Source organism: Mustelus asterias, chromosome 11, assembly GCF_964213995.1.
Source record: "Mustelus asterias chromosome 11, sMusAst1.hap1.1, whole genome shotgun sequence".
NCBI lineage: Eukaryota > Metazoa > Chordata > Chondrichthyes > Carcharhiniformes > Triakidae > Mustelus > Mustelus asterias.
In genome coordinates this window covers 47,699,165-47,721,316 of record NC_135811.1, presented here as the reverse complement: position 1 = coordinate 47,721,316, position 22,152 = coordinate 47,699,165, and the positions used below count along the sequence as shown (strand labels likewise).

The window sequence follows — 22,152 nt, the reverse complement described above, 5'->3', positions numbered from 1 at the left end:
TATTTGCATAGACAGGGACTTATTAGGGAGAGTCAACGTGGCTTTGTGAATGGTAGGTCATGTTTGACCAATCTATTAGAGTTTTCCGAGGTTACCAGGAAAGTGGATGAAGGGAAGGCGGTGGATGTTGTCTACCTGGATTTCAGCAAGGCATTTGACAAGGTCCCTGTTGGGAGGTTAGTCAGGAAGGTTCAGTCGTTGGGTATACATGGGGAGGTAGTAAATTGGATTAGACACTGGCTCAATGGAAGAATGATGTGGAGATGCCGGCATTGGACTGGGGTGAACACAATAAGAGTTTTAACAACACCAGGTTAAAGTCCAACAGGTTTATTTGGTAGCAAATACCATTAGCTTTCAGAGCGCTGCTCCTTCGTCAGATGGAGTGGAAATGTGCTCTCAAACAGGGCACAGAGACACAAAATCAAGTTACAGAATACTGATTAGAATGCGAATCCCTACAGCCAACCAGATCTTAAAGATACAGACAATGTGGGTGGAGGGAGCATTAAGCACAGGTTAAAGAGATGTGTATTGTCTCCAGACAGGACAGCCCGCAAGTCTAGGAGGCAAGCTGTGGGCGTTACTGATAATGTGACATAAATCCAACATCCCGGTTTAGGCCGTCCTCATGTGTGCGGAACTTGGCTATCAGTTTCTGCTCAGCGACTCTGCGCTGTTGTGTGTCATGAAGGCTGCCTTGGAGAACGCTTACCTGAAGATCAGAGGCTGAATGCCCGTGACTGCTGAAGTGCTCCCCCATAGGAAGAGAACAGTCTTGCCTGGTGATTGTCGAGCGGTGTTCATTCATCCGTTGTCGTAGCGTCTGCATGGTTTCCCCAATGTACTATGCCTCGGGACATCCTTTCCTGCAGCGTATCAGGTAGACACCATTGGCCGAGTTGCAAGAGTAGGTCTCCTCCGGAGCCTTCAACATGTCATTGATGAAGACGAACATCTCGCCAAGGCCATCCCCACACCCCCACTTCTTGCCTCCAAACAACTGCACAACCTCAAACAGACCATTGTCTGCAGCAAACTACCCAGCCTTCAGGAGAACAGTGACCACGACACCACACAACCCTGCCACAGCAACCTCTGCAAGACGTGCCGGATCATCAACACAGATGCCATCATCTCACGTGAGAACACCATCTACCAGGTACACGGTACCTACTCTTGCAACTCGGCCAACGTTGTCTACCTGATACGCTGCAGGAAAGGATGTCCCGAGGCATGGTACATTGGGGAAACTATGCAGACGCTGCGACAACGGATGAATGAACACCGCTCGACAATCACCAGGCAAGATTGTTCTCTTCCTGTTAGGGAGCACTTCAGCGGTCACGGGCATTCGGCCTCTGATATTCGGGTAAGCGTTCTCCAAGGCGGCCTTCACGACACACGACGGCGCAGAGTCGCTGAGCAGAAACTGATAGCCAAGTTCCGCACACACGAGGACGGCCTCAACCGGGATATTGGGTTCATGTCACACTATTTGTAACCCCCACAGCTTGCCTGGACCTGCAGAGTTTCACTGGCTGTCTTGTCTGGAGACAATACACATCTTTTTAGCCTGTCTTGATGCTCTCTCCATTCACGTTGTTTGTATCTTAAAGACTTGATTAGCTGTAAGTATCCGCATTCCAACCATTATTCATGTAAATTGAGTCTGTGTCTTTATATGCCCTGTTTGTGAACAGAATTCCCACTCACCTGAAAAAGGGGCTTGGAGCTCCGAAAGCTTGTGTGGCTTTTGCTACCAAATAAACCTGTTGGACTTTAACCTGGTGTTGTTAAACTTCTTACTGTGTTCAATGGAAGAAGCCAGAGAGTGGTTGTGGAGGATTGCTTCTCTGAGTGGAGGCCTGTGACTAGTGGTGTGCCGCAGGGATCGGTGTTGGGTCCATTATTGTTTGTCATCTATATCAATGATCTGGATGATAATGTGGTAAATTGGATCAGCAAGTTTGCTGATGATACAAAGATTGGAGGTGTCGTGGACAGTGAGGAAGGTTTTCAAAGCTTGCAGAGGGATTTGGACCAACTAGAAAAATGGGCTGAAAAATGGCAAATGGAATTTAACGCAGACAAGTGTGAGATATTACACTTTGGAAGGACAAACCAAAGTAGAACGTACAGGGTAAATGGTAGGACTCTGGAGAGTGCAGTTGAACAGAGGGATCTGGGAATACAGGTACAGAATTCCTTAAAAGTGACGTCACAGGTGGATAGGGTTGTAAAGAGTGCCTTTGGTACATTGGCCTTTATAAATCGGAGTATCGAGTATAAAAGTTGGAATATTATGGTAAGGTTATATAAGGCATTGGTGAGGCCAAATTTAGAGTATTGTGTACAGTTTTGGTCACCTAGTTACAGGAAGGATGTAAATAAGGTTGAAAGAGTGCAGAGAAGGTTCACAAGGATGTTGCCGGGACTTGAGAAGCTGAGTTACAGAGAGAGATTGAATAGGTTGGGACTTTATTCCCTGGAGCGTAGAAGAATGAGGGGAGATTTGATAGAGGTGTATAAGATTTTGATGGGTATAGATAGAGTGAATGCAAGCAGGCTTTTTCCACTGAGGCGAGGGGAGAAAAAAACCAGAGGGTATGGGTTAAGGGTGAAAGGAGAAAAGTTTAAAGGGAATATTAGGGGGGGGGCTTCTTCACACAGAGAGTGGCGGGAGTGTGGAATGAGCTGCCGGATAAAGTGGTAAATGCGGGATCACTTTTAATATTTAAGAAAAACTCGGATGGGTTCATGGATGAGAGGGATATGGTCCAAGTGCAAGTCAGTGGGACTAGGCAAAAAATGGTTCGGCACAGACAAGAAGGGCCAAAAGACCTGTTTCTGAGCTGTAATTTTCTATGGTTCTATGTCACGAGTTTACAGACAGAGGCTCAGCTTCCTTGGCTTCTTGGGAGAGCAATGTTTCCACAGGCTGAATTTGCCTTGTCGGGTGTTGACAGTCATCTGCAGATTCCTAGAAGTTCTGATGTCTGATGGGTCTGATATAGCACGCATTCCTTCCTGTCTGCTACTGGAGACATCTCAAAGGTCTGTCACTCAGCTGCACATAAATGCATAAGACCAGTGATGGCTGGATTATTTGGGATCTGGGAATTATGTAAACTCCCCGTCTGATAGCAATAGTCAGAATGCATAGGTACTCTGATTTCCCCAGGTACAGTGTGCCATTTATTGTGCACACATGGCAGTCTGAGCAAAAACACATTAAACAGAATTTTTTATGAACAGCAAGGAATATTTGTCCATCTGTTTGGAAAGGATGTATGCAGCAGATTTCCAAGGGAGCTTTCGTGATACTTGTGGCAGTCCAACATTCCAGACCTTTATGTTCCAGGAAGCAGACTTAAGGCTCTTGGGACATGATGGATACTCCTTCATACTTGGCTCATGTATCCTGTGAGGTATCCCATCAGTGAGGTGTAGGAGCACTACTGTGAGAGCCAGGCAACCAGCTGATGTGTCCTCGAGCAATGCACTGGGATGTTGGTTTCAGATACCTAGGTAAGACTGGGGGCCTCCTTCAGTACTCGAGGATGGTGATGAGTTTCATCCTGAAAAAGATTGTGTAACAGAGACGATTAAAGATGCCAGAGGACGAAAGGGCTTATCACTCATTTTTACATGAGGAAGACATAGAGAAGGAGGATGGAGGTGGGGCACCCATTGCCAGACCAGCTGCCCGCTGCTTCCGTTACTGCCTGGGATGCCTGAATAACATGGACGTTCAGCTAGTGTTGACTCATATTGGGAAACATAAATGGAATTCTTTGGCTCACTCACATCACTGACATCAACAACCTTACAACACTCATCCATTACCGTAACCAGCCCTTCAATTATGCATTCATCCATATTCTGCTGGAGGTTCACGACATTAAGCCCTTGATCGCAGTGGCAGATATCTTCCTCCCATTTATGGGGAAAGGTATAACCTTCCTACTGACTGAGACCGATCAGTAGTTCCAGTGATCCTTCATTGAATCTATTTGCTACCCTCACTTTATGTGCAGCAGCCATCCTCCTGACTCCTCCAGTTTCCATTGTGGACTGTCCCTTTATATAAAACTGGGAACATTTGCTGTAGACACCCATCACTCTATTGTGTAGTTTGGAGTAGCAAAACTCAATATTCAAAATTTGTTGTTTCAATTCAGTTGTGATTGTAGATTCCGACCCATCTATTGGATTCAAAGTTTAACCCATGAAATTCCAAATCCCCTGCTTGGGAGCTGTGTTCAGTTTAATATTAGTGGTCACCGAAGGTGCAATGGGTTATTACTACAAGATGATTTTCGTGACGGAAACACTTTCATATCACTAAGTCAATATTAATCTCAATTTTCTTTGCTCATAAAGTTAAAATAGACTTTGATTTATGCTCTTCCAAATGTTCTGTAGCATCTGTGCTTGAGAAATGATATTAATTTGCATTGTTCCAAAGCTAGCTAGTTTTCCTCTGCTTAGCATTCCAAATTCAAAGTATTTTTGTGACATTGTCAAGCAAGCTTATTGGGGTGTTGGAATTTTATTCAGTCCTCACAACTAAGCATAATGGCCGGAACTCTACGACCTCGCCCGCCACGGAAACAACACGGGGGAGGGTCCGACAATGGAAATCTTCATTGACCTCGGGCGTGAATTTCCGATCTTACCCAAGCGAGGCTGTAAAGTCTCACCCAGTGTGTTGTAATTGATGTAATAACAGGTAGGGGGGCTAAAGCTTGAATGTGTATAGTTATTGGGATTTAATATACTATGGCGGGTCAACATTGTCTATAGTAAAGACCATTGCCCTGGAATATCTATGCTGAGGTGTTTGTGGACTAAATTGTTAACACTAGAAGCACATGATGCTGATGTAATGATGGTGGATCACATGGTTGAGTAACTAAAATCCGGAGGGAGCAGAAGTTCCAACCTCCTACAAGATTTCCTAATGTGTCTATAGTAGCTAAAGGGTAATGGTTTTAATAAATTATAGTCTCAAACAACTTACTTTGGGAACGTAGTCAAGCCCCAAAGAACTCTGTCTGGCCCTGAACACACTGAATCATGGTGGCAGCATGGTGGCAACAACCAGTGAGTAAAAGACTCAGGAAAAGCTCCCAAGAAACAGCTGCAGACTTGGTAGATCAAGAGACTCTTAAATCACGGACAAAAGAATGGATTCAAAACTCAATAAGTCCGTGCATCACGGGTGCCAGCTGAAATACAGATCCGGAATCCGGACAGCAGTGAGCACTGACCAGAATCAGCAAGCAACACCAGTGAAACATCTACCATTCCAGGCTTGGTGCAGGAATGGAATCCACACTACCACTCCCAGCACCACTGCAGGCTCATAACAGGCTTAACACTGGCACAATCGGAGAAAATGTCTTCCAGAAATAGAACCAGTTTGCACAACAAAGTACAAAAGTATTAAATCAATATGTTACTTTATGCAGTTGGAGCTATTGCCGACAACATAATAGTGAGATAGGGAGTTGATGAGACTCTTAACTTCTCGCAAAAAGTCCAGCTAGCATTTGATTCATATTTCAGCGTTCAAATAGATTTAATTGTAGGGCAAAATTTAACAAGCAAAAAAAAAGCAACCAGACAATAGCATGGATTCATTCATCAACAATCTATCTCAGCTAGCAGAAGATTATGACTACAGAATATTGAGGGAAAATTGATTCATGATCCTATTGAGCTTCAGCTATCACCCAACTATTATCAGATCTCCTGCAAAAAAGATTCAACTCTTCTCAAGGTGGGATAAATTACGAGATAAATTGAGCTCAAAGCAAAAAAGAGTTTGCGGGGAAGGTGAGGCCGTTCACTATGCAGGCCAGTGGTGGGAAAGCACATCAAAACAGAAGCCTGCAAAATGGGGTAGAGTGCGCCAACGGTCATCTTGAAATGCTCTTGGTGTGGCGGGGAAGAATGCCCAGCAGGAGGAGCAGAATGCCACTAAAAATAATAGGACATTTTCAAATTGTCTGCTGTTCTAAAACACAGCCTGCAAGATGAAGGAAAATATATTAAAGGGAACACCAAAAAAGAGGAATGGAAGAACCACAGAAAAAGGAACTAACTTTCCTGGGGGAAGTAAATGAAGCGAGAAACAAGTACTGGAGCATTAAACTTGCAATGGATGGACACCCCACAGAGTTTAAATTAGACACAGGAGGGAACTGGTCTTATCGGGCAAAATACAGTGGCTTAAGCACATTACACTACAGCCTTCATCTATTGGGTTACAGGGTCTGGGTGACACTGAATATCATAGACCAGCACAAGACAAAAATTGAAATACAAAGATAGGGAAATAATTGAACCTCTACATCTCATCAAGAATCAAGAATCTTCTTTACTGAACAAGAGGACGTGCTTAAAATTCAAGCTATAAAGTTGATGAAGTTGCTGATGAGCATGACAGCAATACATTCAGGATTAATTTCTAAGATTATTTACAAGCTTGGGAAGACTGAGTACCTTATCCTAAGAGCGAGTGCTAAATTAATTTTCCTCTTTAAACTGAGGAAAGACCTTCACCCACTCTTGGACAAAGTCCATGATGAAATTGAGAATGTGCTTCATCAAGGAGTTATCTCCCCAGTAACGATACCAACAAAATGGTGTTCAGGAATGGTCATGGTCCCAAAGCCAAATGGGTCAATTAGAATCTGTGTGGATTTAACTCAGTTGAACAAATCAGTGGAACGCGAGATCCACCCAAAGGCCTCAGTTGGATCAGAGTCTTTGTAAACTAGCTATTCAGGAGAAATTAAAAGATTTTCTCAAAGGCATTCTGTTCATTCACATTCTAGCAGCACTATTGACTCTGTTGTAACAGCGGTATCAAAGGCTCAGTGAATTCCAACAAACTTGGTAGGAACTTGCCACCTCGGTTGACCATCCGAAGGAATTTTAAGTACTCCATTCATCAAGTTGGATGAAAACAGTGGATTTTGACTGCTGCCTCTACAAAGAATTCAGATTCCTGATCACTTTTAGAACACCATTCAGTCATTATTCTTTTCTTAGATTACCATTTCAGAATTATGACCACTTCTGATATTTTCCAGAGAACAATGTCTCAAATCCTGCAAGTCATGGAAGGAGTAATATTCCATATGGAGAGCTGACTTGTACATGGCTCTATGAGACTGCAGTGTTCGGACAGTCTTGAGTCTTACAGGATGCAGGCCAAACGTTGAACAAAAAAATCAATACACCAAACCTACGATTGACTTTCTAGGTCACAAAGATACAAGCCTCTGGGATGACAGTTGACCCACAAAAACAAAGGTGATCAGAGAGTTCCCACAACCCAGGAATGAGCTTCAGAAATTCCTTGGGATGTTCAACCAAGGTGGCAAGTTCTACCAGGTGTGTCGGAATTCACTGAGCCTTTGATATCGCTGTTGCGACAGAGTCAATAGTGCTGCTAGAATATGAACAAACAGAATGCCTTTGAGAAAATCTTTTAATTTCTCCTGAAATTTTAGCATGCTACAACCCGGAATTACCTACCATAGCAGCAGATGCATCATTTACTGTTCTGGGTTTGGTATTATTTTAAGAGAGATGTTAAATGTAGGCCAGTTTATGATATCTGCAGCTCACTCACAGACAGGGAAAATATATGCGACAATTGAGAAGGAAGTATTGGCAACAACATGGGAATGCAAGACATTCTCAAACGACATGATAGGACTGTAGTTAAAAATTGAACAGACCATATGCCACTAGTTATACTTCTGAAGATGAAAGAGATTGTGAAGATGCCACCTCGAATCCAACAGTTCAAATTAAAATTAATGAGATCTGACTCTATAACTGGGTATGTTCAAAATAAGTACGAGATGACATCAGATACGGTATTGAGAATACCAGTTGAAGGAACTAATCTAGAAAATTTGCATTTCATAGAGGAGGTAGAAGCAAATACGTCTCTCACTTCACACCACCTACCAGCTATTGCAAAGAAATTGCAGGAGATAGAATGACCACATCAGCAAGATAGTGAATTTTACAGATAAGAAAATATTTTTTAGAAAGTTAGCCAGACTGTACTTCTAACAATCCAGTACTGTGCAGAGGTCCCAAAATGTATATAGTAGCTGTTATTAAAAAGTAATGGTTCAACAAACTACAGTCTCAAGCAGCTTACTTTGGGAAACTGGACAAACCCCAAAGAACCCTGTCTAGATCCCAAACACATGACGAAACAGTGCTGACCTTCCAATCTTCTCTGGTCTATCCTTATTGATCTATTTTGGGCTACCTGGATCAGGAAAGCTACAACAATCTCTGAATATAATGTATTAAATCTAACAATACAAATCAATCCCATTCCATAAATGTATGTAAGAATGTAACATGATGTAGCTCCAATATTGGTGATTGGTCTATGCTAACTGTGTGATCACATAGAACGAAAGTGGAATGGTGACTATCAGCTGATACCTCAAGAACAAGAAATAGTTTTTTTTTATTACTGTCTAGCTATTCTTTTCCAAAGTTCCTTATTTTTATTTTTAGTTTCCCTTTAAATTATTTTTAGTTCCCTTCACTGTTTTGAATGTGCTTTTCCTGACCTACCCAGCCACTCTTATCAATTGGATGTCTCCATTCCTACAAAGGTGGTAACGTGTCAGGTCCCCCTCCTCAGCCTCTCTACTTCACAAGAGTTGAATTTTTCCTTTCCACTGAATGTGGACGTATACAAAGAGTGGAATTTTCTGGCTGTTCGCACTGGTGGGTGTGAAAAATCCAGCCCAAAGTCTTAACATTCTTTCTCTGCTCAACTTAAATTTTCATCTTTAAACGTAGTTTGAACATCACTCTATGGGTGGGATTTTATGTCCTCGTTCGAGCGAGACCGGAAATTCCTGCTTGAAGTCAACATTGTCCATCCCTCGCCCGCTCCGAATCCGTGGCGGGCCAGGCAATAGAGTTCCGGCGTCTAAGTCTGAGGTAACCACTGGTCCACTTACAAGCAGGGCTACAATATCTAGTCTACTCATCAAGTCTGGGTCCAGTTTTTGCTTCTTTGTCTCATGGCCGGCATCTTAAATACATAAATTATTAATCACTTTTTTAGCATTTCATAATTTTGCAATTCCATTTATTCTGCATTTAGGAATTAAAAATGAGGAACTAAAAATGAAGGGGTGAGATTCTCTGGCCTCCCAGCAGTGGGAGGTGGTGTGCTGTTCGCAGGCAATGGGATTCTCTGATCCTGCCGCTGTCAATGGGATTTCCCATTGATGTTATCCCCACGCCACCGTGAAACCCGCGGGAGGGTGTCTGCTGCTAGCGGGACCAGAGAATCCTGCTGGCGTGAACAGCCAATTCCATACCATCCCTCCCGTGAAGATTTTATCCATAAATCTCCACGTTCTATAGATGTGATTAGCTCATGTTAATCCTATGGTACAGCTTTATCATTCATGTGGTCACCAGGAATTTATCCCTGTTCTCTTGACCAGATTACTACTTTCAGCCAAATCACTTGTGTCCCTTTTCTCATCAAGTTCCAGCTGTAACCCCTGCTCCTCACAATGGGGCTCCCCATGTGTACAAATGCAGCCAAACGATACACAATCTGTCATTCCGTTCTCAGGAAGGTTTCTGAGATTGGGTGCCCCAACTCTCACTCCAGCTCTTTGTGTAAAGTGAGAGGAGCAAGTAAGAGTGAAGGCTGTACAGGCAAACCATGTGAGTATGCAACATACATGAGTAGAAAGAAGGATATACAGAAATGGTTAGAATATGAATGGTACGCTGAAAATATAAGATACATCGGTCGGAGTTATCCCACCGCCAATGCCAGCAAGAACAGGTAATTTGGCGCTCAGCCAAATCTCCTTTCACTGCAGCGGGACTGGAGAATCCCCAGCTGCAGGTGAGATCTGAGAATCCAGCCCATAGAGAAGAGAACGGAAAAGCTTGAGCAAGGGAAAATTTGAGGTGGAGAGTTACAGACAAAAGACGAAGAGATCTCAACAGGAGCAGGCGAGAGAGTGAAAGACAGGAAGAGCAAAACGGAAAGCGTTAGAGTGGACAAGCAGGGTGAGGATTATCAGAAGAGGGAATATTATACATTTTTAAAAATTGTTTACACCGACATACTTTATTTGTTTATAGGCAGGGACTAAATTAAAATGTTTCCATTCCCACCAGTTTGGGGTGGGGGGGGGGGGCGCGGGGAACAACAAATACTTTCAATTTGATTGATTTTTATTTGTAGCACCTTCAGTTGCATTTCAAAGATAAATGTAGAATAAATGCAGATTGCTTGTTTTCCGCTGTCGTTTGGGCTTTTAATAATTCTTCAGATCTTATGCCTTCTGTCACATCGTATACTTTGAACTTCCTGATGCACCTTCTTCACTTTTTCTGATTGTAAGTGTTTGAAGCTCAGGTTGTTTTATGTGCTAAAGGACTCCATTCTTTTCCTGCGCAATATCTGTGTCACGTAGGGCTGTGTGCAGATGCGTTGTACAAACATTCCACATGAGCCGGATCCTCGGTCAACTGATTGGTGCGGGTTCAACAGCATTATATGCAGAAAGTGCTCGGAGTGATAGGTCAGATTTAGATCACTCTGATCTATCATTTCATTAAGCTTTTGTGGAAATGTAGATGTTAAAAGAAATAATATTCACATTTAAGACTGCTGAAATTAGACTTTCAGTATTCACGCATGATGCTGCAGAAGTAACTTTAGCAGATTTTGAAGCCTCTGATTGAATTACACTTCTACTTACATTTACACACGATGTGCAGCGATAGTTAGGAATGGCAGTGTAAGAGATTACGTTGATGCCTAGTTTCATCATTCACAACCTGGAACTATATTTTGGGCACATTTTTTATTTCAAACAGATACATTTTTGAATACATTTGTTTCAGTTGCCAAGTAACCGGTCTTTCGAAGAGATTAATACTATTGTTGATTTTATACCCCATTCTCTTTTCCGCGGATCCTGTGTGTCACGTTATAAATACATTTAGAAAAGAAGTTCAGGTTCCAGACCCCTCCTTTGCTACAGAACTGCAGTGAGTCCATGATTCTTGTTACCACAGCAACAAGATTCTCAGAATACGTTGAAGCCAGCTCCAGTGAAGGAACATACTTATCCTTATTGTAATTACGTTTGCCAAGCAACATACGATGGTGTGACATTGTAATATCTCAAGGCAGTAGCTAAAAAATTGAGCCGTCTCTGGGTTTAATATTTTGCAAACCTAAATTGTATTTTTAAATTATAGTCGGCTTGGTCCGTATATTTTTGTTTGTGCTTGAATTAACAGCAAGCTATTCTGCCTCGGAAATGAAGTGATGAGAAATATTTAAACTGTTCCAAATATAGATGAACCAATGCTGCACAGTACACCTGAACAATGTTTTGTGCTATCATGTCCTCATAGGATATTTCAACTTCGAACTTTGGTTATATTTCTTTCTGCGATTATATGCCTGAGTTTTATTTAATGTCAGTTACCGAAATATTCAGTTTTCTTTTGCCAAGTGACTTACTCGCCATCAAAGAGTTTTTTATGCATTACTTAGCTATTTAAATTTTGCAATTAAAAATACAATGTGATCAGTACCAAAATCAGGCGTGCGGTATATTTTTATGGATTTTTAATGTCGCCACTAGTGATTCTGATATATTTTTAAAAAATCTACATATTTGCTAGCTCCTTAACTGTCTTGAAACAGTTTTATATGTAACAATGTGTTGATGTGCCAAAGATTTCAGACTGTTAACAATATGTGCAATATTGTGTGATACATGTCCTTCAGTGTCGCCAAGAGTTAAGGCATCACGATGCCACACAGTTACATTTATCAATGGGGAAAAGGCCAGAAGGAATGGGGAGCCAGCATGGTGGGAACCATTATAAACATGCATTAAATACTGCCAAAGTGGTTTAATTTACTTCGGCTTTTTAATGGGGCGGCATGGTGGCACAGTGGGTAGCACTGCTGCCTCACAGCGCCAAGGACCCGGGTTCAATTCTCGGCTTGGGTCACTGTCTGTGTGGAGGCTGCACGTTCTCCCCATGTCTGCGTGGGTTTCCTCCGGGTGCTCTGATTTCCTCCCAAAGTGCGAAAGACATGCTGGTTAGGTGTATTGGCCATGCTAAATTCTCCCTCAGTGTACCTGAACAGATGCTGGAGTGTGGTGAAAGTTAGTTTATTTTTTAAAGTTTATTTTATTAGTCACAAGTAAGGCTTTACATTAACACTGCAATGAAGTTACTGTGAAATTCCCGTGGTCTCCACACTCCGGCACCTGTTCGGGTTAATGCATCTGACCAGCACGTCTTTTAGACTGTGGGAGGAAACCAGAGCACCCGGAGGAAACCTACGCAAAGGGAGAACGTACAAACTCCACACTAAGTTGGCAATGGGGTAGGTTGGGGTGAGTAGAGGGACATAAGTTGGTTTAGAGGGTACAAGGGATGATGTGACAACAGCTGACATGGAGAGTGCATGGCTGGTGAGTGGATTTGAGGGTTGAAAGAACAGTATTTTTTGTTTTACTGTTTTTATTGCAAGTGAGGCAAAGTCCCAGAGCAATGAGACTGGCTTTTTAATCAGCCCAGCTCAGCATTTGTGACCCAAGCTGGGAATCGAACCCGGGTCCCTGGCACTGAGAAGCAGCAGTGCTAACCACTGTGCCACCATGCTGCCCACTAGGTGACTAGGGGATTTTCACAGTAACTTCATTGTAGTGTTAATGTGAGCCTACTTGTGACTAATAAACTTTAATACACTCGAAGCTACTCAAGTTAAGATAATCTTGGTGGCTATCAAGTTCAGATTCTTTGCTACCATTATTTAACTTCTAATGAACCCTTCACTACATAAGGGAACAATAATCCAAGCAGTTTGTGCAACTTGGCAGCTCCAAGTTGTCATATATTAATTAGCTATCTTAGATGGAAGGCTATCCATACATTTGGGTCCACGATGAATGCAGTTTGCTATAAGTTCTAAAGAAATTCAAGTTTGTAGAAGATGGTGGAATGGTCCTCTATATGTTTGTGTGTCCATGCTTGGCAATTCTTCCCAAGTGCATCAGCAGTCTATTGGTGATGAAACACACAGTGGGAACATTTCGTGACTCAGGAGAAACTTCTCCAAAAGTTCACGTCATTGCTCCAGAGCGCATCGTTAACTGGCGTCGGGCCTGCTGACCCTATAAACAATGTGGAGGCAGCCACAAAGGCTGCCAAATGCTGAGCTGGGCTGATTAGAAAGCCAGTCTCATTGCTCTGGGACTTTGTCTCTCTTGCAATAAAAGCAGTAAAACAAAAAAACTGTCCTTTCAGCCCTCAAATACACTCACCAGCCATGCACTCTCCATGTCAGCTCTTGTCACATCATCCCTCGTACCAACTTATGTCCCTCTACTCACCCCAACCCACCCCATTGCCAACTTAGTGTCACCTCAAGCCAACACGTGACTCCCCCTCTTGTCACATGGTCCTTTATATAGCCCCTATGCCAATTCAGTACCAACTCATGCCAACCAATGAACCTGCACCCACCACCCTTTGCCATTACACCCTCCATGTCAACACACCCAGTATCCACCATGGGCAGACCTCAGGAGCCATGGTGAGACGAAAATAAAGTTCTAAGGATCTAGAACAGATTTCACCATATTTAACAAAAACATTCATTGATTAAAGCCCATTCAATACATTTAAATCCCTTCAAATACTAAATTGTTTATACTAAAAAAACAAATATTTGTATGCATAGCCTTCCATCTAAGATAGCTAATTAATATATGACAACTTGGAGCTGCCAATCAAACTTTAAATTTACAAAATCCACCTCCACGCCAGTCTTTGCATTGTGATAATGATAGATTGTGAAAGTATCAAGCAACACAAGTCCTACAATGATAACCTTCAGGTTACATCAACAACCATCTATTGAAATTGCAAGTATGATTTTTTTTCCAACAGTTGTTTTATTTAAAAACCACATGCACTTTTTATGCAAATGTGTGTCTATTTTTACCAAGCATAAAGGTTACTTGGACCCCTCAAAAAACAACTTCCAGTAAGTTTAGACTTCGCCTCAAATCATAGAATCCTACAGTGCAGAAGGAGGCCATTCGACCCATCGAGTCTGCACCGACCACAATCCCATCAAGGCCCCATAACCTCAGGCATTTATCCTAGCTAGTACCCCTGAGGCATTTTTAGCATGGCCAATCAACCTAACCCGCACACCTTTCAGACTGTGGGACGAAACCGGAGCACCCTGAGGAAATCCATGCAGATATGGGGAGAACATGCCAACTCCACACGGACAGTGACCCAAGCCGAGAATTGAACCGGGTTCCTGGCACTGTGAGGCAGCAGTGCTGGCCACTGTGTCGGTCTATGTCTATAGCACATGGGTCATATTTTGGAAATCCCAGTAACGAAGGCAGCTGCACTTTTAAATGTGACCTGCAGATGTGTGAAAGATACCTCATCCCAGTTTCTCCCCCACACCACTGGCGGAAGTAAAAGCAAAAAATTCTGGAAAATAATCACCAAGGCAGACAGCAACTGTGGAGAGAGAAACGGGGAACAGAATCCTCTGGCCGTTCACGCCTGCTGCCACTGCCAGTGTGGATGGAGAATTTGGCGCTCAGCCAAATCTTCATTCAGTGCAGCGGAGTTGGAGAATCCCGCCCAGAGCCAACATTTCAGGTCAGTGACCTTTCCTCAGTACATGTGTCATATTTGGGGTTCATCAGTCCATTTTCATATGTGCTACTGCACCACATGCTCCGGCTGTATGTTTTGTTCTACGTATTAATCTGGCAGCGTATAATACTTCGTTGAATTGTCAATTACATTACATTGGGGCAATGGTTCAGCAAACCGAGAGCATGTGTTGAAGGTAACATCAATAATGGTCTCAGAACTACAGCTGTCAGAATGACTTTGAAGATTTTACGAACGTAGAACACTATTGATTGTGGTAATTCAGCCACTAAAAGCTCCAACATGTGAAGACATGGGGTGATGGGATGTCAGTGCAGGCCAGTGATTTCTTCCTCACAATCATGCCATCCTGAAAAGACATTTAACTGAGGCTGGGTGTTTCTCATGAGCGAAGAACGGGTAAGCTTCAGGTTGTAACCCCAGAGTAACTGATAATAATAGTGTTGACCAGTGATTCCTGCCAACCCTTTTGAGGTGGCAGGTGTATGTGACCTGGGAGAAATAACAGAAATAGGAAGACAAGAGAAGAAAGCTAATGGTTCGTTATGGATTTGAAAGGGTGCAGTGAATTGTTTTTTAAAAAAGTATTGAGTATACCTCTATGTTGCATTATTAGACAAAAATGATTATTGTAGCAATAAAAAGTATATCAGAGCTTGGGCACGTTATAAAATACTATTTAAGACAAATTATTATACTATAAACTCGACGTGACATGACATTCTTTCCACTCTCCTTATAGTGCGAGAGCTGCCACCCATTGATCCAGATGTACGTCAAAAACAACGCATTTCAATCGAGATTTTGCCCCCTGAAATGAAAGCCCCATTCCCTCCTGAACCTGTACTTCCCATTCGTACCAAAACAGTGAAGGAATTTCAGTAAGTATTCAGAACTGACTGTGTTAAGTCGGTTTCCCTATTTGCACTTTCTGTATTATGCTCTTTGCTGCTTAAAAAGTGCTGTTAATTTACTTTTCATTATGAGTTCATTGTAATATCAAAAACAGTAAGCATGAGCATCTGTAATTGGAGATGCAATCATAGATAAAACCTTTGTTCCTGGAAATTTACAGAACTGAGGGAACATGTTTTGAATATAGGCAGAGCTGAGTGCTATTGAAATATACTGCCAGAATCTGTGTGGTGATTCTTATGTTATTGGTCAGAGTTTTCCAGTTGTCCACACCTGTGGGATCTTCTGGTTCTGCCAATGGCACAGGGCAGAAAAATAGGAAGGGGACACTTAGGACAGCTCACCAATGCATTTCCACCTGCAGGGAAATGTCCCAAAGTTAGGCTGGTGATAGGATTGATTGTCCATTCCATGGAAGTGGGCAGCCAATTCAGGTGGCCAAGGCTCCCTCCAACTGGGGGTGATTTTTGCAGTGTTGCCATAACTACCCCAATGGCGGAGCATTTCTCCGCTTGTGGAGACTGCCAGCTCATTGGAGGTGGCCAAGATTTGGCAGGATGGGGTGGGGGAGGGGATATACCATCAGAGCAGGGGCTCTATGGTCCCCTGATGAGGACATGTTTGATCCTGTGAAGGGTTTTCCTTTTCACCCCAATGTACCAACAGGTCTTCAGTACATCCACCCTGTGTTGGCCAATGAGGGCACCTCCATGTTGAACTGCCTTTGCTCGCTTACCTATCTCTGCAGTGCCCACCTCGACCTGTGGGCCTGCCATGACTCTGGAGCTCCCAGCCCTCTAATTGGGCCTCTAGCCTCTAGTGTGTGTATGCTGCCTTTAATGAAATGATGGGTGCCGAGATGACCAAATAGGATGCCACCTCCCAGGAGATTGTACCACTGGTTCTGCTGCAACAAGTGAGGGCTTGTGACCTCTATTTGGTCCATGCTTACAGGATAATCCAGCCCATTGTTTTAGCTCCAGCTGTAGCTCACTGATGCTGCCATTATTGCAGCTCTAGCCGTAGCCCACTGTTATTTAACTGATGCCAGTCTATCTAAAGACAAACACATTTGTTGATGATAGCATATTTTTCAAGAAAATTATTGAAAGTCAAAAGTTGAAATCCAGTCACTTGGGACAAAATAGTGGTCACCATGGCACACTACAGAAGTCATGGCATGTCACACATTACTCGTCTTAATCATGGATCTCAATGTGTTAAGATATTAAAACAACTTTGTCATTTATCCTCAGAGAGGTGAGATCGCTAGTTCAAATCTCGATTGTGAATGGAAAGTGAGGTCGGCTCACACATGTATTATCTTAAAAGGCTTGGTCTGTAAAGTGAAACTTCTGGAAGTCAAGTTATAGCAAACATTCCTGTGATAACCATAGACTTTTCCACAGAAATCATTGGAGTCATCAGAGTAGAAGCTTCCCAGGCTGTGGGGTGTGGGGTGGGGGGCACTCAATATAATTATCCAAGACAATAAAAATTTGGGGCAATCCACATTAGAATAGTTTCTCACTCAGGTTAGGAAGGTGTCTAATCTTGGGTGGATCCAGGTAATCTATTATTCTTGTTGTCCTGATGTTCTCCAGATCATAGCTTGTGATCCCCTGCTCATTCTCTTTCACAAAGGCTGAAGACCTATGAAATAGTGGGTATTTTTGTGGGAGTTCGCCAAGCTTTATTCAGTTTCCCGAACCTGTCTCTCAGTTTTTAACAAGTTTTATGAAAGTTAAGGGGTGGTTTTGAGTTCTGTAACTGCATACATTTTCTTTGCTTTAACTCTGGGCCGAGATGCATTAAAAAAATAATTTGGCATCATTATTCATACTGAGCAACTGAAAAACAGTAAGAACATGTGGACATCCAGGGCATATGTGGTATGTCACCAAGCATGTTGGAGAAAGCAATTAAGTTGCAGTCAATGACTGTTTAATCAGGATTTTTTTCAGAAAGCATTTCTTGCCCCTCTTTGACAACCAGACGCCGGTTTTTGTAATCTACATCAGTAGCCAAATTCATATTCTGTCTTTTTTTGATGTGCCACTTGGACCATAATGTAACTTTCTATCCTGCCTTGAGAATTGCAGCTGATTTATTTAACAAGGATAAAGACGCCTTCGTTGGGAAAAGTGGCAACATTGCTGGAAACCTCTAAGTAAATATATAAATGCAATTTATTTTTTTAATTCATTTACGAGATGTGGGCTTCACTGGTTAGGCTAGCATTTATTACCCATCCCGAATTGCCATTGAGAAGGTGGTGGCCAGCTGCCTACTTAAACCGCTGCAGTCCGTGTGCTGTAAGTAGACACATAGCGCTATTAGGGAGGGAATTCCAGGATTCTTACTCAGTGACAGTGAAGGAACAGCGATATATTTCTACTGAATTCAAAGTCAGGATGGTGAGTGACTTGGAAGGCAACTTCCAGGTGGTGGTGTTCCCGTGTGTCTGCTGCACTTGTCCTTCTGTGGATGGTCGTGGAAGGTACTGTCCAAGGAGCCTCGGTGAGTTCCTGCAATGCATCTTGTAGATGGTACAACCTACTGCTATTATGGGTGGGATTTTCCGGCCGCACGTGCCCCAAGACTGGAAAATCCCATCTGAGGTCAGTGGACCTTTGCATGGTCCATGCCCTGCCTGCTACCATGCCCGTGGTTATTGGGACAGGAAAATTCTGCCGTATGTGTTGGTGGTGGAGAAAGTGAATGTTTGTGGGTGGGTGCCAAACAAGCAGGCTGCTTTGTTCCAGGTGGTGCCAAACTTCTTGAGACTTGGAGTTGTACTCATTAAGGCAAGTGGATAATATTCCATCACACTCTTGATTTATGCCTTGTAATGAGTGGATTGGTGGCACAGTGATTGGCACTGCTGCATTGTAGTACCAGGGACTCGGGTTTGATTCCGGCATTGGGTGACTGTGTGGGGTTTGCATGTTCATTCCATGTCTGCGTTGGTTTCTTCCAGGTGTTCCAGTTTTCTCCCACAGTCCAAAGATGTGCAGATTAGGTGGATTGGCCATGCTAAATTGCCCCTCAGTGTCCAAAGATGTATAGGTTCGGGAGATGATTGGGATAAATATGTGGGGTTATGAGGATAGGGGAGGAGAGTGGGCCTGGGTGGGATGCTCTGTAGGAGACTCGATGCAGGCTTGATGGGCCTAATGACCTCCTTTTGCACTGTAGGGATTCTGTGGATTCTATGTAAATGGTGGACAGGCTTTGGGGAATCAGGGGGTGAGTTACTCACCACAGTATTCCTAGCCTCTGACCTGCTCTTGTGTCCAAAGTATTTATATGGCTGGTCCAGGTCAGTTTCTGGCCAATGGTGATCCCCAGGACATTGTTGGTAGGGGATTCAATGATGGTAATGTCAAGAGGTGATAGTTGGAGATAGTCATTGCTTGTGTAAACTGTGAGACAGCTCTCCAAACTTTGGCACCAGCCACCAAATGTTAGTAAGAAGGACAGGGCTGAGTTTACTGTTGTCGCTTCCACTGCCTAGGAACCAGGTGATCTGTCCAGTCTGTCCAGTCTGAGACCATTTAGCGGTTTGATACAGCTACGTGCTAGGCTATTTCAGAAGGCAGTTAGCCACATTGCTGTGGATCTGAAGTCCCATGTAGGCCAGATCAGTAAGGATGGCAGATTTCCTAATGGGACATTAGTGAGCCAGATGGGTTTTCATGACAGTCGATAATGGTTTCATCATTAGACTTTAATTCCAGATTCTTTATTGAGTTCAAATTCCACCTGCTGCGGAGGGATTTGAACCCAGTGCAATACCTTGAGTGTCTTCGTTACTAGTCTAGTGATAATACCACTAAGCCACTGAATCCCCAAATGCAAATGTTAAAGATATGGCAGGCATGGGACAAAGGAGTCATTCTACATTGAGGATTTTGAAATTATTGTCTTTATTTTTGCTCTAAATTGCATGTGGGCCATAAAACCTTCAAAGGATTTTGAGCACTCTATTTGAAATATGGACTGATGGTCTATTCAAGGATCCAGTTGCACCACAGTGGACTTCCATTGACCACATCAGTCCATTCCTAATCGAAGAATATCGAAAAATTATGCTTAAAGGATATGTTTATTTTATAGTCAGAAAGCTGAAACTGACCCCAAATCACCTCCAGCCCACCCACTTTCATGTTTAACGAAGATGGGGCAAGGGATAGGCAGCCAACAGGTACCCAGGAGATGAGTTGGCAGTTTAATTATTTTAATGAGCTGGTAGCCTCCGATGTACCCTGCTTTGCAGTTGTTGCCCAGGTTTCTCACGTTTCGGGGAAACCCAGCATCTGAAGGGCTGTGTGAATAGCTCTGGGAGAAGGTAAGTGCATTTACAGCATAGCCAGTGGGCCAGGAAGAGCAGGAGTACTCCCCAAACTCCCTTTCCTCTCACAAAAAAGACACCCAGGATTGGAGATCAAAGTTCACCGCAGGTTCAGGGATTGGCCCGACACCACCATCCACCTAGCCCTCAAGAGAATGTGGATCAGCGATATTTGCTCCTTCTCTGGAGTCTTCCCTTCCAACTGGAAATTGAACTCATCAATCAGACTAACTTCCGGGAAAGCAACCTGCCCAGGATTTAAAAAAGATCTTTGAGTTTACTAAGCAAAATTCTGTCCACATGTGTAACCTGCCTCTCTGTTAGCTATGGTCTCCATTTGCACTTTGCATTGACATTGTCTCAAGGCAGCTACCTTGAAGACAATACCTTGGTTTGGATTGAGCCAAATTTCACCTTTCATTTCTGAAAAGTACAATTTCTCACACATCATTATCCCTACTGATCATCACAATAAACCCTTTTGCAGTCATTATAATTTTATGTACAAGAAACTTCGAAGCAAGTCATTTTTGTAAATCTGTCAGTCAAAAATCAAATTGAACCACTGTGTGGGTCATGTGTCTTTTTACCTGGTGGGATCTGGGATTCACAGAATTTTAGTGGCATAGCGGTCAGCACCGGTGCCTCACAGCGCTAGGGACCAGTGTTCGATTCCCAGCTTGGGTCACTGTCTGTGTGGAGTTTACACACTCTCCCCATGTCTCTGTGGGTTTCCTCCAGGTGCTCAGGTTTCCTCCCACAGTCCAAAAGGTGTGCGGACTAGGTGCATTGGCCATGCTAAATTCTCCCTCAGTGTACCCGAACAGGCACCGGAGTGCGGCGACTAGGGGATTTTCACAGTAACTTCATTGCAGTGTGAATGTAAGCCTAATTGTGAGACTAACAAATAAACTTTAACTTATTAGGGAAATTGTCTCTAGACCATCAAGGCAAGAAAAAAAATGTAAAATCCCAGAACTAATCCGCAGTATGAGGATTGCTATCCTTAAAAGAGCTCTAAAGACCCGACATGGTGGGTAATTTTACAGTTCGGAAATCGTGAACTTTGCAAATTAGCATTATTTGTTGCTTGTATTCAGAGGTCTATCTGTAAATAACAAGATTTATTGGCTCATGGTAGACCTGTTTTATATGATCTAACTCTGAACCAAAGTAGATGGTAATTAAGGAGTACAGCATTATTCATCATTCAGTGATGCAGGTGATTAAATGAGCTAAACTTTGCGTTTGATTAGCAAATTATAAATTCATTTTCTGATTGCAGAGAAGATGTGGAAAACGCCAAGATTTCAGGAGACTGGAAAATTGTTCATGATTTTTATTCAACAACATTTGATTCATTTCTGGAAATGAATGCAGCTTTCAAGGTAAGCAGATCGCAGATAATGTTTCACTTTGCTCCTGTAATAATTCCAGGCTAGTTTTCACACGCACTGATTCTAAATACACAAAACAGATTATCTAGCTTTCAATATTATTTTGAAGTTGTTTGGCACTTGTTTCTAATGAGGCACATTTCAGAATAATGCCAATGTTTCGTTCCCATAAAATGCAGCGATCCAATGGAGAGGTAAATCACAATAAAGTGCTTCATAAAAGAATTATTCATTTATTTTCTAATCATGTCTAATTATGACTCAATTTCCTGGTATAACTTGGATCCGATTGCTGCCTGTAGAATATATTACTGCCTTTTTCCAGCCTGCTTCTGAATGTAACCTGATTCATTCCAAAGGGACTATTTTTAAAATTCATGCTTTAAATCGCATTAATATTGAATTTGCTGAATATGTGAAAATCCAGCAAAGCAGCAAAGATAGACTTTTCCTGAATATACACTGGGCAGGTTGGGGGGGAGAGTATGGGCATTTTCTACCCCCATTTTCGGAGGGTGAGTGGGATTTTCCACTCTCATTTTCGGGGGGAATGGGGAGTGGTAGTGGTTTGGAAACAGCAGAGGGGCTGGAGAATTGAGCGGAGGACTGAAAATGGCTTTTACACTGGCGGGATTTTCCTGCTCGATTGTCCCCACCCCCCACCAATGATGTAACAGGAATACCAATTTTAAAAGTCAGGGTCCCAATTTA

At 42.8% G+C, this 22,152-nt stretch overlaps 1 protein-coding gene across 1 annotated transcript in view; it reads left to right on the top strand.

Moving 5' to 3' along the window:
- The window catches only part of hectd2 (HECT domain containing 2), a 117,446-nt gene that overhangs the window by 24,065 nt on the left and 71,229 nt on the right, over positions 1 to 22,152 (top strand). The window contains exons 3-4 of the mRNA XM_078222919.1: positions 15,518 to 15,656; positions 21,330 to 21,432. Of these exons, the coding sequence (XP_078079045.1) occupies positions 15,518 to 15,656; positions 21,330 to 21,432 (242 nt within the window). The remainder of the gene's footprint in view (positions 1 to 15,517; positions 15,657 to 21,329; positions 21,433 to 22,152) is intronic.